Raw genomic sequence first — 15,154 nt, 5'->3', positions numbered from 1 at the left:
AACTTTGAAATATGTATGATAAAATGTATACTTTAGTTTTTACAAAGAAATATGAAATATCCATCTGAGAAGTAAGTTTTTTTATTATTGTTCTAATCGCGATATCATAGTGTATGTAAACCGCAAAAAGACTGTTTAAATATGAATCGCGTGTGTGAATGAATGAACTGAACAGTTTTTTACCAAACCCTATTGCTATACTGAGATGAGTGAAAATCGACTGAAATAGTTGAAATAACGTTAAAATGTCTTTGTATTAGCAACGTATTAAACTGCAAATTAATATTTATATGCACTAATATAGGCTATCATAAAAACAACAAACGATATGCCTATGTTACAGAAGAAATATGAAAGACAACATTTCGTTGACTAGTTTTGGATAGATTATTAACTGTTTACTGTAGCCTAAACTATAGACTACTGCCACATTGAATAAGCTTTTGTTCACCAATTTCTGCTCAAATGTTAAATATATTAGGCTATGTTTGTTTTGTCAAAAATAAAGTCATCAACTAGGATGCTATTATAGTGTTTGTTCCAATGTAGGCTTTATTCAAACTAATGAATCCTTAACTCTGAAATATGTATGATAAAATGTATACTTTAGTTTTTACAAAGAAATATTACACTTGAAATATTGTTATTTTAATTGTTGCTGTAATTGTAACCTTTTTAATAAAATAGCAAATAATATATTTACAAGGTAGATGTAAACAAAATCTTAAAAGGTCAATATAAGCCTTCTCTTCAAATTATTTGTATTGTGTTTTATTAGTCACAAATTTGGGGAGAGGATACATATCCAAAACTTTCTGAAAATACAGTATGAGAATTAACTACACAATTACTAGAAATGTTCACCTTGGATATTATACAATTTGCAAGCAAAAATACAAGTGGAAAAATACAATTTTTTTATAGATGTTTCCAACTGTGAACCAATTTTGTAGTATATATACACATTTCTTTCCTTGTGTCCTTGTATTCTTTCTTGTGGCTCAGTGACACACCTGTGAAAAGCTCATTATGCAGGCTCATTAAGCAGGTCTTTTGTCTTCACAGGTGTGAATCAGACCATTATACATGAGTCACGCCCATTTCGCATATTGCCTTTCCAAACAAAAAGTGTTTTACTAAATTTAAATCAATGTGATTTAATGTGAATGATTTGGAAGGATGATTTTCAGATCATTTTGAAGCAAAAATCCTAGGCGAGAACATCCATTAGTCAAAAGTCTTGTGGACACATATTTAGTATGTGTTTTGTGGCCTTATTTCAGAGACTTTAAGTTTTAGTTTTTTCAATAACCATGCATAAACAATATTCTCTCAAAAATACAAACATGTACATACATCTTGCTAACATATTATGGTAGCCCTGTTTGTGCTATATAGAGTGAATTTACACCTTTGCCATTAACATGTTTATAAATAACTGAAAAAAGCTCAAATGTTAGAGCATGTCAGAACACCTCCAGAACCCCAAAAACACTTTGGACCCCAGAGGGTTAAGGTAGGTCAAAATTATCATGAACAAGTAGCCTATATAATTTGAATAAATATACATGCAAAAGTGTAGTCAAGTATGTGTCATGTTGCTGGGATATTTTTGTGCCTTCTGTCCTATTTAACTTTTTGTGACATTGCTTTGGTGTTTCCATTTGTCTGATATAAACCCCTATAAAACTGCATGTCCTAGCATGTCACATGTTAGTGTAACATTAGCCTACTACTTCACAAACATTTTCTTAACTCTTCCTTTTCGCTTTTCGTTTAATAATGGGATATTAACATTTGACATGCAGTATACATGAAATTGTCACATTTTTCCTTTATCAATATATTGATATATGTTCTGGCTCTCACCTGGGTAACACACACACAGACACACAACTGTATTATTGTGTAAATGGCAGTTAAAAATCAGATAAATGTTTACCCTTATAACAATGTCATCACGAACAAAAGTTCAAAACTTAGAAGAATGACTGGTTACAATTTGATCATTTAAATTAAGAAAGCACATATCATCCCTTGCATAGTGTGATTTTAAATCATATAGTGTGATAATAATTCAGAATGTTTCTATGGGTAGCCTTTATTATACATAAATAACTTTGTCTTTTTTCTTTCTTTTTTTTCTCAGACAACATGGTTTCTAATGAAAAGAAATGTCCCAACTGCCCCCAGGTCATGCCCTGTGCCACTAAGTTTTGTAAGGCCTGTGGGGCAGAGCAGCCCAAGAAGGCACGTTTGATGAAGAGGCTGCAGGCCCTTGATATGAAGAAGGGGGAGTGGCTTGGCAATCTTAAAAAAAACCACAATGAGGCAGCCATGCGGGATGAAGCCATCATTTTGGTATGTACAATTAACACTACCCTTTTTAATAGGGTCGCCAAATTTACCAGTCCTGATTGAGTGACATTTATGACAGAAGATCATAATATATTTTTCAAATTATTTTAATTTTATTTTTGAAAAGAGCGATTTAAGCCAGATTTCTGAAATATAGGGTTTACCGACCTCTAAGGTGCACAGTTCTAAGAAGCTATATACATTAAAATAGAAAGATAAATATGGTTTGTAATCTGTGTGATTTTGATTGTATCAGAAGTATTAAATATTAAGTATTAAATATTGAACAGTAAGGAAATTGCACAGGATATCAGTGTTATCAAAAGTATTATATGTTAAATATTGTACAGTAGTAGGTGGGTAGAAGAAAGTGCCTGTGTGTGTTCAAATTGGTTATGGCTTTTGGGAACAGGCCAGCAGATTTAACCATTAAGGTCACTGACTGTTAACTTGAAAGGCATTAATGAACTAAGTAACCTTTGCCAAAAAATCACTCTCCAGAATATTCTCATTCACGGTTCCATGCTGGAGGAATGATCTCCCCACCGTCATACAGAATGCAGAATCCCTGGCAGCATTCAAAAGACAACCGAAATTAATTTATTTTGTGAGCACTTAACCGTAAAAAAACAAAAACATACAGTATGAATAAGTTCACTAAAGTAAAGAACAAAGCAATATTGTGTATTTTACTAAATCCTGGATCCTAGATGTCCCACCTTCCTCCTCGTAGAACTAATCCTGTAATGTATTTGCAATGCATTGAAATGCATAGATTTTCAGTGTAAACCTATTCATTTGGGGTGGTAAACATGAAAAATCATATACAGGGCTGAACATTAATGTTTGCTCTTGGCTACCAAATTCATACAAGTGGCAAACAGATTTTGACTTTTAACCACTTTTAAAATTTAACGTTGAGCTGTTAATAATTCTAACATCAAATTCAAGCCAGAGATTATATTTTTGATTAAATAGAAACTTCACTTTTGAGGATGACTCAGTAATTTTGCTTGTGCTGGTCATAAGTGCATTCGAAATATGTCAATATGATCAGAGGAACTTAGTATAATATGACAATGTAATAATGTGTCCAGTTTTTTGTCAATGTTTGGTCTTACAACAAATTTCGAGTCTTGCTTCAAACTGAATTTACACTCTGTTTTTTGATAACATGCATTTTTATCCTTTACAAATAAATGTCTTTGCAGCTTGAGAAGCTACATGCCATGGGCTACAAGCCACTCCTCCTCCTTCAGAAAGAAGGCAATGGGAAGAAACCCAAAATAACTTCCCTCACCCCAAGATGCGAGCTGGACCCGCTGGCTACACAACACCTCAGCAAAATGACAGCATTTTATGAGTTGGTTTGTGCAGGTGAGATGTACAGTATATATTTTTCAGTCGCCATACAGTGTACAGTTGATTGTCAATCCTTCCCTATTTTTTCAGCACTTATCAAATATCAAATATTTATAGTTTATAAAACAAATCACAACCTTATTACATTTCAACGTTGTGAAATGTTGGTTACATGGCAAGACAAGCGTGGAAAACAAGACACTGTCCACTGAAGGTAGAACTACTTTTTGTTGCAGAGAAACAAAGTCAAAAATAAATAAATAAACAATAATCTGATGTTTTAAGGTTATAATTCCAGCCATGTTCAATACATAGCCCTGTTAATATAGGTTACCAAGTGTAGTCTGTAAATTTGGTCAAACATAGTTGGGTTTTCTTTAGATGGCAGTTCGATATTTGGTGTATGTTGCACCAAGTTTCCCTGTTTTCCCCATTGTTTTGCCTTTAGCTATTCACGCCTTAACCAAAATCATGTAAACTTGCATCCAGTGTGAAAATTAGCCTATAGACCATTTTTGGCCTGTGTTTCAGAAATATGTAAATGCATACAAGATAAGAAATATATTCTTAAAATTCTTTTGTGCGGGTATGTCAAATAATATGCCTGTTTGAATTTTTAAAATACATTATATTTCAGCCTCATTCCTACTTTTTTTTTTCTAATCAAATTTGAACAGGTTTGAAGGCGAGTGAGGACACTGTCCTCACCCTGACCCTCACCCCCTGTGACGAGCAGGGTACCTCAGCAGAGGCGGGGCCAGAAAGCCTTGTGGAGGAGGCAGGGCCAGAAAGCCTTGTGGAGGAGGCAGGGCCGGAAGGCCTCGTGGAGGAGGCGGGGCCGGAAGGTCAAGTGGAGGAGTCGGGGCTGGAAGGTCAAATGGAGGAGGCGGGGCCGGAAGGTCAAGTGGAGGAGGCGGGGCCGGAAGGTCAAGTGGAGGAGTCGGGGCCGGAAGGTCAAGTGGAGGAGGCGGGGCCGGAAGGTCAAGTGGAGGAGGCAGGGCTGGAAGGTCTTGTGCTGGAGGCGGGGCCGGAAGGCCTCGTGGAGGAGGCAGGGCTGCTAGCGATAAAGGCACTCTCAGACGAATCTTCATCATGGTCACATGTTACATTTTTTGCTTTGTGAATTTTAGTCTGTTTTTTCTTACTTGGACAGTCACGCTTGATATGTCCTTCTTTACCACATTTGTAACATCTCCACGAACCAGATCTGTCATCTCTCGCTGTCTTGGAGATAGTCTGCATATCACTGCGAACTTGTATTGACGTCGCTGACGCACCACCGGACAAAGCATCACTATAGTTACCATCAGCAGACATTCGTTTTTGTTCTTCATTTATTAATGCTTGCTGAACAAACTGTAGCGTCAAACTGTCCAACTTAGTTTCCAGTGCCGTAACTATTCAACCCAGTCTCACAGAAGTTCGTGATGTGGTCACGTAATTTAATCTATTTATTCGTGGCAGGGCCACGTTAATTTACTTATTTTCGTAACTCCAGCACGTTTTTTTAACTAATGCATTTCAATTGGGTGCATCTTTCGTGCAACAGCACGATTCTTTCTGCCGTTATTTTCGTAACTCCAGCACGTTTTTTAAACTAATGCATTCCAATTGGATGCATCTTTCGTGAATCGTGCAACAGCACGATTCTTTCTGGAACCCTGCAGCGTTGAAATTTGACGTCTCGGGTCAGCACGAAAAAAAATATTTCATTATATATTCAGGGCGAGTCAAATGGCTGCCAATAGATCATTTTTATCTGGCCCTCCAACTGGTTTTTGATGTATAAAAAATCCTCGTAATCTGATTACAAAGTGCCCTCTGCGCAAAGGTGTAGCGCGTTCATCAACGGTGAGTTTAACAACGCACACGATGTCCAACCGCATTCAGCGGTGAGTTTAACAACACTCAACTGCAGGTAAACCTTAAATCAGAGGTGAGTTTGACCTAACCAACGTTCAACTGCAGGTAAAACGGCATTAAGGTGAGTTTAACAACGTTCCAAGGCGCGCGCAAGTAACGTTAACGTTAATATAAGCAGTTAAAGCATTTTCTTGTCATAGGTAAGCTGACTGCTTTCAGCATGCTCCATAACGTATTTTTATCGGAGGTTTGCTGATTTTAATAAATATATATCTTATGCTACGATTGTGTTCAATTAATCAGTTTCATTTGTATTTTTTATTATTATTAAATCTTCTAATTAATAACGCTGATTCTTTCTACCAATCGGGCTACAGCACAGAAGCTGTTTATTCAACATTTATTCAGATCTTATAACAATATATTTACATCTGGCTTAAAAATATATTTAGAGTCTAAATTTAAAAAAAAAAAAAAATTAAAGCCCAAAGATCTGTTGGCCTATCTCTGCTAAATGAATTTAACATAAGTTTGTGATATGCCCTTATTTTTAGTTTTTTTTTTTTTGTGGTTCTTTTTATTTAAACTATATTGTTACGAAATGTGAAAATGTGTAAAAGTAATGCGTCAAGGACTTGATACTGAATATATTTGAACTTTAATTTAAAAAAATCAATTAAAAAATTAAAATAAAGAAACATTGAAAAAAATTGTGTTTTGTTTTTTTGTTTACAGTAAGTTAAGCTCCGAAATATATATTTTAAAAGCTCTAGGGAGTTTCTTTTGATGCCCTGTTAACTGTTATAAAAATAAATTTTAATTCGTTTATTTATACTTTTTTTTTTAGTTAAAACTCACTGAAATTTTTTTTTCTTTTTATTTTATAATATCCGGATGACGGAGCTCGCTCGCGCCAATTGCTTTCCTCTCTGGGGTCGAGAAACGCGCCGGCGCGTTTTGCTGTTTTTTTTTCCACATAGCAGCAACATAGACTTAAAATACTCCGTCATTTTTGGTCATATAAATAAAATCAATACATGATTATAAACTATAGAGGGTCTTCTTTTTTTTGTGTACACTCACATTAACATCAAAACCGTGTGCTTTTGTAAAATGAAGAAAATAAACAGGGTGTGCTTTCTGCCTCTCTGTCTCCGTTAACTTTTTTTCTAGTGCACGTCTCTAAACTTAAACAAAGCTCAGCGAATACTATTCACACAAGCACGAGCAATATATCTTTATAATCATTTAAGTTTGTACTTTTAAAATATCTAATTCAAAACTAAAATAAATATTCTCTGTTTATGTAATCTATTAAAAAAGAGAGAGGTGTCAGCCGATCTCATTATCGTTCTCTCAGCTCATTATTCTGCTAATCTGACACGCCCACGGAGAGCGCGCGGTATTCAAACGCAAATGATCTGAAGCAACACATGCAAAGTGTCAACGCCCCTCATAAACGCGATAACACCATGGATAACACAACAAATGTAATCATCAGATTAATGTAGCCTTCTATTTCTTCTTGCGAGGCTGTGTGAGGAGTAATCCTGGGACATTTACCTCAGAACATGTGCTGTTTTTTTTTCATTCCGAGGAGCAACGGATCCATCTGATAAGTACGTTTTTTTATTATTGTTCTAATCGCGATATCATAGTGTATGTAAACCGCAAAAAGACTGTTTAAATATGAATCGCGTGTGTGAATGAATGAACTGAACAGTTTTTACCAAACCCTGCTATACTGAGATGAGTGAAAATCGACTGAAATATGTTGAAATAACGTTAAAATGTCTTTGTATTAGCAACGTATTAAACTGCAAATTAATATTTATATGCCCTAATATAGGTTCATAAAAACAACAAACGATATGCCTATGTTACAGACGAAATATGAAAGACAACATTTTGTTGACTAGTTTTGGATAGATTATTAACTGTTTAATGTAAAATATGCTACTGCCACATTGAATAAGCTTTTGTTCACCAATTTCTGCTCAAATGTTAAATATATTAGGCTATGTTTGTTTTGTCAAAAATAAAGTCATCAAGTAGGATGCTATTATAGTGTTTGTTCCAATGTAGGCTTTATTCAAACTAATCAATCCTTAACTTTGAAATATGTATGATAAAATGTATACTTTAGTTTTTACAAAGAAATATGAAATATCCATCTGAGAAGTAAGTTTTTTTATTATTGTTCTAATCGCGATATCATAGTGTATGTAAACCGCAAAAAGACTGTTTAAATATGAATCGCGTGTGTGAATGAATGAACTGAACAGTTTTTACCAAACCCTATTGCTATACTGAGATGAGTGAAAATCGACTGAAATAGGTTGAAATAACGTTAAAATGTCTTTGTATTAGCAACGTATTAAACTGCAAATTAATATTTATATGCCCTAATATAGGCTATCATAAAAACAACAAACGATATGCCTATGTTACAGAAGAAATATGAAAGACAACATTTCGTTGACTAGTTTTGGATAGATTATTAACTGTTTACTGTAGCCTAAACTATAGACTACTGCCACATTGAATAAGCTTTTGTTCACCAATTTCTGCTCAAATGTTAAATATATTAGGCTATGTTTGTTTTGTCAAAAATAAAGTCATCAACTGGATGCTATTATAGTGTTTGTTCCAATGTAGGCTTTATTCAAACTAATGAATCCTTAACTTTGAAATATGTATGATAAAATGTATACTTTAGTTTTTACAAAGAAATATTACACTTGAAATATTGTTATTTTAATTGTTGCTGTAATTGTAACCTTTTTAATAAAATAGCAAATAATATATTTACAAGGTAGATGTAAACAAAATCTTAAAAGGTCAATATAAGCCTTCTCTTCAAATTATTTGTATTGTGTTTTATTAGTCACAAATTTGGGGAGAGGATACATATCCAAAACTTTCTGAAAATACAGTATGAGAATTAACTACACAATTACTAGAAATGTTCACCTTGGATATTATACAATTTGCAAGCAAAAATACAAGTGGAAAAATACAATTTTTTTATAGATGTTTCCAACTGTGAACCAATTTTGTAGTATATATACACATTTCTTTCCTTGTGTCCTTGTATTCTTTCTTGTGGCTCAGTGACACACCTGTGAAAAGCTCATTATGCAGGCTCATTAAGCAGGTCTTTTGTCTTCACAGGTGTGAATCAGACCATTATACATGAGTCACGCCCATTTCGCATATTGCCTTTCCAAACAAAAAGTGTTTTACTAAATTTAAATCAATGTGATTTAATGTGAATGATTTGGAAGGATGATTTTCAGATCATTTTGAAGCAAAAATCCTAGGCGAGAACATCCATTAGTCAAAAGTCTTGTGGACACATATTTAGTATGTGTTTTGTGGCCTTATTTCAGAGACTTTAAGTTTTAGTTTTTTCAATAACCATGCATAAACAATATTCTCTCAAAAATACAAACATGTACATACATCTTGCTAACATATTATGGTAGCCCTGTTTGTGCTATATAGAGTGAATTTACACCTTTGCCATTAACATGTTTATAAATAACTGAAAAAAGCTCAAATGTTAGAGCATGTCAGAACACCTCCAGAACCCCAAAAACACTTTGGACCCCAGAGGGTTAAGGTAGGTCAAAATTATCATGAACAAGTAGCCTATATAATTTGAATAAATATACATGCAAAAGTGTAGTCAAGTATGTGTCATGTTGCTGGGATATTTTTGTGCCTTCTGTCCTATTTAACTTTTTGTGACATTGCTTTGGTGTTTCCATTTGTCTGATATAAACCCCTATAAAACTGCATGTCCTAGCATGTCACATGTTAGTGTAACGTTAGCCTACTACTTCACAAACATTTTCTTAACTCTTCCTTTTCGCTTTTCGTTTAATAATGGGATATTAACATTTGACATGCAGTATACATGAAATTGTCACATTTTTCCTTTATCAATATATTGATATATGTTCTGGCTCTCACCTGGGTAACACACACACAGACACACAACTGTATTATTGTGTAAATGGCAGTTAAAAATCAGATAAATGTTTACCCTTATAACAATGTCATCACGAACAAAAGTTCAAAACTTAGAAGAATGACTGGTTACAATTTGATCATTTAAATTAAGAAAGCACATATCATCCCTTACATAGTGTGATTTTAAATCATATAGTGTGATAATAATTCAGAATGTTTCTATGGGTAGCCTTTATTATACATAAATAACTTTGTCTTTTTTCTTTCTTTTTTTTCTCAGACAACATGGTTTCTAATGAAAAGAAATGTCCCAACTGCCCCCAGGTCATGCCCTGTGCCACTAAGTTTTGTAAGGCCTGTGGGGCAGAGCAGCCCAAGAAGGCACGTTTGATGAAGAGGCTGCAGGCCCTTGATATGAAGAAGGGGGAGTGGCTTGGCAATCTTAAAAAAAACCACAATGAGGCAGCCATGCGGGATGAAGCCATCATTTTGGTATGTACAATTAACACTACCCTTTTTAATAGGGTCGCCAAATTTACCAGTCCTGATTGAGTGACATTTATGACAGAAGATCATAATATATTTTTCAAATTATTTTAATTTTATTTTTGAAAAGAGCGATTTAAGCCAGATTTCTGAAATATAGGGTTTACCGACCTCTAAGGTGCACAGTTCTAAGAAGCTATATACATTAAAATAGAAAGATAAATATGGTTTGTAATCTGTGTGATTTTGATTGTATCAGAAGTATTAAATATTAAGTATTAAATATTGAACAGTAAGGAAATTGCACAGGATATCAGTGTTATCAAAAGTATTATATGTTAAATATTGTACAGTAGTAGGTGGGTAGAAGAAAGTGCCTGTGTGTGTTCAAATTGGTTATGGCTTTTGGGAACAGGCCAGCAGATTTAACCATTAAGGTCACTGACTGTTAACTTGAAAGGCATTAATGAACTAAGTAACCTTTGCCAAAAAATCACTCTCCAGAATATTCTCATTCACGGTTCCATGCTGGAGGAATGATCTCCCCACCGTCATCCAGAATGCAGAATCCCTGGCAGCATTCAAAAGACAACCGAAATTAATTTATTTTGTGAGCACTTAACCGTAAAAAAACAAAAACATACAGTATGAATAAGTTCACTAAAGTAAAGAACAAAGCAATATTGTGTATTTTACTAAATCCTGGATCCTAGATGTCCCACCTTCCTCCTCGTAGAACTAATCCTGTAATGTATTTGCAATGCATTGAAATGCATAGATTTTCAGTGTAAACCTATTCATTTGGGGTGGTAAACATGAAAAATCATATACAGGGCTGAACATTAATGTTTGCTCTTGGCTACCAAATTCATACAAGTGGCAAACAGATTTTGACTTTTAACCACTTTTAAAATTTAACGTTGAGCTGTTAATAATTCTAACATCAAATTCAAGCCAGAGATTATATTTTTGATTAAATAGAAACTTCACTTTTGAGGATGACTCAGTAATTTTGCTTGTGCTGGTCATAAGTGCATTCGAAATATGTCAATATGATCAGAGGAACTTAGTATAATATGACAATGTAATAATGTGTCCAGTTTTTTGTCAATGTTTGGTCTTACAACAAATTTCGAGTCTTGCTTCAAACTGAATTTACACTCTGTTTTTTGATAACATGCATTTTTATCCTTTACAAATAAATGTCTTTGCAGCTTGAGAAGCTACATGCCATGGGCTACAAGCCACTCCTCCTCCTTCAGAAAGAAGGCAATGGGAAGAAACCCAAAATAACTTCCCTCACCCCAAGATGCGAGCTGGACCCGCTGGCTACACAACACCTCAGCAAAATGACAGCATTTTATGAGTTGGTTTGTGCAGGTGAGATGTACAGTATATATTTTTCAGTCGCCATACAGTGTACAGTTGATTGTCAATCCTTCCCTATTTTTTCAGCACTTATCAAATATCAAATATTTATAGTTTATAAAACAAATCACAACCTTATTACATTTCAACGTTGTGAAATGTTGGTTACATGGCAAGACAAGCGTGGAAAACAAGACACTGTCCACTGAAGGTAGAACTACTTTTTGTTGCAGAGAAACAAAGTCAAAAATAAATAAATAAACAATAATCTGATGTTTTAAGGTTATAATTCCAGCCATGTTCAATACATAGCCCTGTTAATATAGGTTACCAAGTGTAGTCTGTAAATTTGGTCAAACATAGTTGGGTTTTCTTTAGATGGCAGTTCGATATTTGGTGTATGTTGCACCAAGTTTCCCTGTTTTCCCCATTGTTTTGCCTTTAGCTATTCACGCCTTAACCAAAATCATGTAAACTTGCATCCAGTGTGAAAATTAGCCTATAGACCATTTTTGGCCTGTGTTTCAGAAATATGTAAATGCATACAAGATAAGAAATATATTCTTAAAATTCTTTTGTGCGGGTATGTCAAATAATATGCCTGTTTGAATTTTTAAAATACATTATATTTCAGCCTCATTCCTACTTTTTTTTTTCTAATCAAATTTGAACAGGTTTGAAGGCGAGTGAGGACACTGTCCTCACCCTGACCCTCACCCCCTGTGACGAGCAGGGTACCTCAGCAGAGGCGGGGCCAGAAAGCCTTGTGGAGGAGGCAGGGCCAGAAAGCCTTGTGGAGGAGGCAGGGCCGGAAGGCCTCGTGGAGGAGGCGGGGCCGGAAGGTCAAGTGGAGGAGTCGGGGCTGGAAGGTCAAATGGAGGAGGCGGGGCCGGAAGGTCAAGTGGAGGAGGCGGGGCCGGAAGGTCAAGTGGAGGAGTCGGGGCCGGAAGGTCAAGTGGAGGAGGCGGGGCCGGAAGGTCAAGTGGAGGAGGCAGGGCTGGAAGGTCTTGTGCTGGAGGCGGGGCCGGAAGGCCTCGTGGAGGAGGCAGGGCTGGAAGGTCTCGTGGAGGAGGCGGGGCTGGAAGGCCCCGCTGTGGTGACGGCAGGCCTTTTGGAGAAAGTGGGGCTGGAAAGCCCTGCTGTGGAAGCAGAATGCCTTGTGGAGAAGGCGGGTGAAATACATCTACCTAAAAAAGGTAACTCTTACAGCTAACTACAAAGCCCTTAAAGCTACATTCCACTGTGTTTTAGTTAACTACTTGCTGTCTACCAGAGAGTTAGATTAGGCAGGGACAAATCATTTTTTTATATTCACATGCAACATCCCAGTTTGACATATCCCCCTATTAGCCTAATTCAATTGAAGTTGGAGGGGCCGACTAGCATGTAAGCTAAAGGCTAGTTGTCTTCAACTGAAATCATTATCTTAGATTGGCCCAAGTACTTCTGTGATTTGGACAAAGCTAAGCTAAGCTAATAATGTCAGTTGTTACAATGGAGTTTATTGCACACATAAGAAAGAGTATGGTATGTACTGTATCCAACAACTTTTTCAGCAAGGACATAGGACATAGGTTACACGTGTGTGTGTGTGTGTGTGTGTGTGTGTGTGTGTGTGTGTGTGTGTGTGTGTGTGTGTGTGTGTGTGTGTGTGTGTGTGTGTGTGTGTGTGTGTGTGTGTGTGTGTGTGTGTGTGTGTGTGTGAGCGAGCAAGTGAGTGTGTGAATGTGTGCCTGTTTTAATGAACATGTATAAAAAGACATACCTAGATAGTCCTCAATTGTTTGCCACTCCATACTTAGTTTGACATCTGATTTCTTCAAAACCACAGGGTCAACAGGAAAGAGAAAGCAGAAGTCAGGCATGTTTTGCATTTTTCAGGTTTTTTAAATGATATTGTTATTTGTAATAAATTCTATGATGAGCAAGACCATTTCTGAATTGTTTTCTTTTTTTGAGTGGATATATGTATTTTTCTATCCCACAGAGGCAGAAATGGATAAAAGCAAAAAAAAAACAAATAAGTAAGTTTAAATGACTTAATACATTCAGACTTGATATTTGATCACTTTGATGTGAATGCTTGACCTGGAGATGTTAATGATGTTGTTGTGTTCCTAATCTGAGTTTTGATGCCTTCAGATTGCTCCTACCACACAGGCCTGGCTATTTATCCAATTAGGAGTGCTCTGAAAGAAAGAGTGAGAAAGGTAAGACATGCATAACTGAACACCATACTACTCTTTATTTGTTCTATTTATGTCAAAATAAAGTCTTAAGTTAAAATACCCGTCAATCACAGAAGTAAAGATGGCAAATAGTCAAATAAAGTAAATATTGTATAAAGTATAATCTACAGTCTCCTGACTAAAATTCATTAAATATCATGGTAAAACAGGAAACAGGAAACATGGTGGCTGTTACCAAAGCCTTATGCAAAAAATGTGTAAGCATGAATTGTTGTTCCTGTGATAGGGCCAAAGAGAAGTACTTATTGACTGGGAGCCTTGTGCATCATGGTATGTGTTCTACTATATGACAAATACAGAAATAAGATTGCTCTGACTCTCTATTTCACTCTCACTCTTACACATGTTTTGAATTCATACGCTTTTACCTAGACCTGTTTTGAAGAATATGCAAATGTGTTTGAAGGTAACATTCCCAATCTAATAATTGAAATATCACATGTAACATCATTCTTTCCCTTCTTTTTTTCAGTGGGAAACAGTGGACTCCTACTTGGGAGCCCAAGGAGTCATTTGTTTAAGTTTTTTCATTTTGTAATATATGTTGTTTTATTTATTTGTATTGTACATTCCATATTCGATAACGTTTTTTTATAGTAATTTTGTTATATTTCTATTTAAAATAAAGTGTTGTTTACAAGCCCTGAGTTGAAGATGGTAGATGTTCAACATTTTCTGCCATTTCAGAACTGGATAATTCAAGAATGCCTAACTCCATACAGAAACAGGTTCTTCTTTTGATATGTAGTTTATCAAGAGGTTAGTAAATTATTAAACCGATCAAAATGTGTGTACAAATGGAAGCAGGACTCTTCATTCTCTCTATGAATACTCTTCAGTACATGCTGTAAGTCAGATGCAATTTATTGTTAAAAAAAAAAAAAAAAAAAAAAAAACCTTACAGATTATTTAAAATGATTGTGCAATATCCATAATGGTCATCACAAACACGTTTCCATCCTGGCAGTTTCCAACATTCATACAATAGAAGGTGATGTAGTGTGATTATTTACAATATTTGATCATTTGTGATTGTTTTGGGGGGTTGTGTGTGTGATTGATTTAGATGAAACTATATATTCTTGATGGTTTAAATGACCTTACATCTGTCCCTTTACTGATGTTTTACCAGTCACTGCTCCTGATAGGCTGATGTGGTCCCACTCCATTATTTGGTTTCAGTTCCATCAGTGGTCCTTGGTAAGGTAGATAAGTAAGTGTTGTACTGTTTTGGACATCCAGCTGAGACATCAGCTGAGCATCAGCTGACATCAGCTGAGCATTACATATTTGCCCCCCCATTGGTCATTGATCCTTGGTAAGTACATCTTTCACTTTCATTTCACAGCCTCACAACCTGTCTGTGAATGACTTGAAAATAACTCCCTACAAGGCGAACAGGTCTTGCTTCATTCTGAAGGGACTTATTTCCCAATAATGACTGGCATTTTGGGCATAAATCTATGATTTTCCAATTTGATTTTTAGGCT

The 15,154-nt window shown here is 35.5% G+C and overlaps 2 protein-coding genes across 2 annotated transcripts; both read left to right on the top strand.

Moving 5' to 3' along the window:
- The first annotated feature begins 2,153 nt into the window (after positions 1-2,153).
- LOC143740136 (uncharacterized) lies at positions 2,154-6,061 on the top strand. Its single transcript, XM_077232199.1, has 3 exons — positions 2,154-2,361; positions 3,570-3,735; positions 4,398-6,061. Exons 1-3 carry the CDS (start codon positions 2,155-2,157, stop codon positions 4,841-4,843), a joined length of 819 nt encoding a protein of 272 aa, XP_077088314.1. The 5' UTR covers position 2,154; the 3' UTR covers positions 4,844-6,061.
- A 3,784-nt stretch (positions 6,062-9,845) lies between these two features.
- Positions 9,846-14,304, top strand: LOC143740224 (uncharacterized). The gene is made up of 8 exons (XM_077232286.1): positions 9,846-10,053; positions 11,262-11,427; positions 12,090-12,611; positions 13,247-13,276; positions 13,403-13,439; positions 13,558-13,625; positions 13,891-13,934; positions 14,137-14,304. The coding sequence occupies exons 1-6, from the start codon at positions 9,847-9,849 to the stop codon at positions 13,595-13,597; spliced, it is 1,002 nt and encodes a 333-aa protein (XP_077088401.1). The 5' UTR covers position 9,846; the 3' UTR covers positions 13,598-13,625; positions 13,891-13,934; positions 14,137-14,304.
- Positions 14,305-15,154: the final 850 nt, after the last annotated feature.

This window comes from Siphateles boraxobius, unplaced genomic scaffold (assembly GCF_051911475.1).
Source record: "Siphateles boraxobius isolate OS27281-9 unplaced genomic scaffold, OSU_SipBor_1 17, whole genome shotgun sequence".
Lineage (NCBI taxonomy): Eukaryota > Metazoa > Chordata > Actinopteri > Cypriniformes > Leuciscidae > Siphateles > Siphateles boraxobius.
Note: the sequence above shows the minus strand (reverse complement) of the source record. Positions and strands in the feature narration are given on the sequence as shown.

Bases quoted from the DNA above. Each gene is read 5' to 3' on its own strand.
- LOC143740136 (XM_077232199.1), top strand. From the start codon at position 2,155: ATGGTTTCTAATGAAAAGAAATGTCCCAACTGCCCCCAGGTCATGCCC. The intron at 2,362-3,569 runs GTATGTACAATT...ATGTCTTTGCAG, and splicing joins GGGATGAAGCCATCATTTTG to CTTGAGAAGCTACATGCCAT. The intron at 3,736-4,397 runs GTGAGATGTACA...AAATTTGAACAG, and splicing joins TTATGAGTTGGTTTGTGCAG to GTTTGAAGGCGAGTGAGGAC.
- LOC143740224 (XM_077232286.1), top strand. From the start codon at position 9,847: ATGGTTTCTAATGAAAAGAAATGTCCCAACTGCCCCCAGGTCATGCCC. The intron at 13,277-13,402 runs GCATGTTTTGCA...TCTATCCCACAG, and splicing joins AAAGAGAAAGCAGAAGTCAG to AGGCAGAAATGGATAAAAGC. The intron at 13,440-13,557 runs GTAAGTTTAAAT...TGATGCCTTCAG, and splicing joins AGCAAAAAAAAAACAAATAA to ATTGCTCCTACCACACAGGC.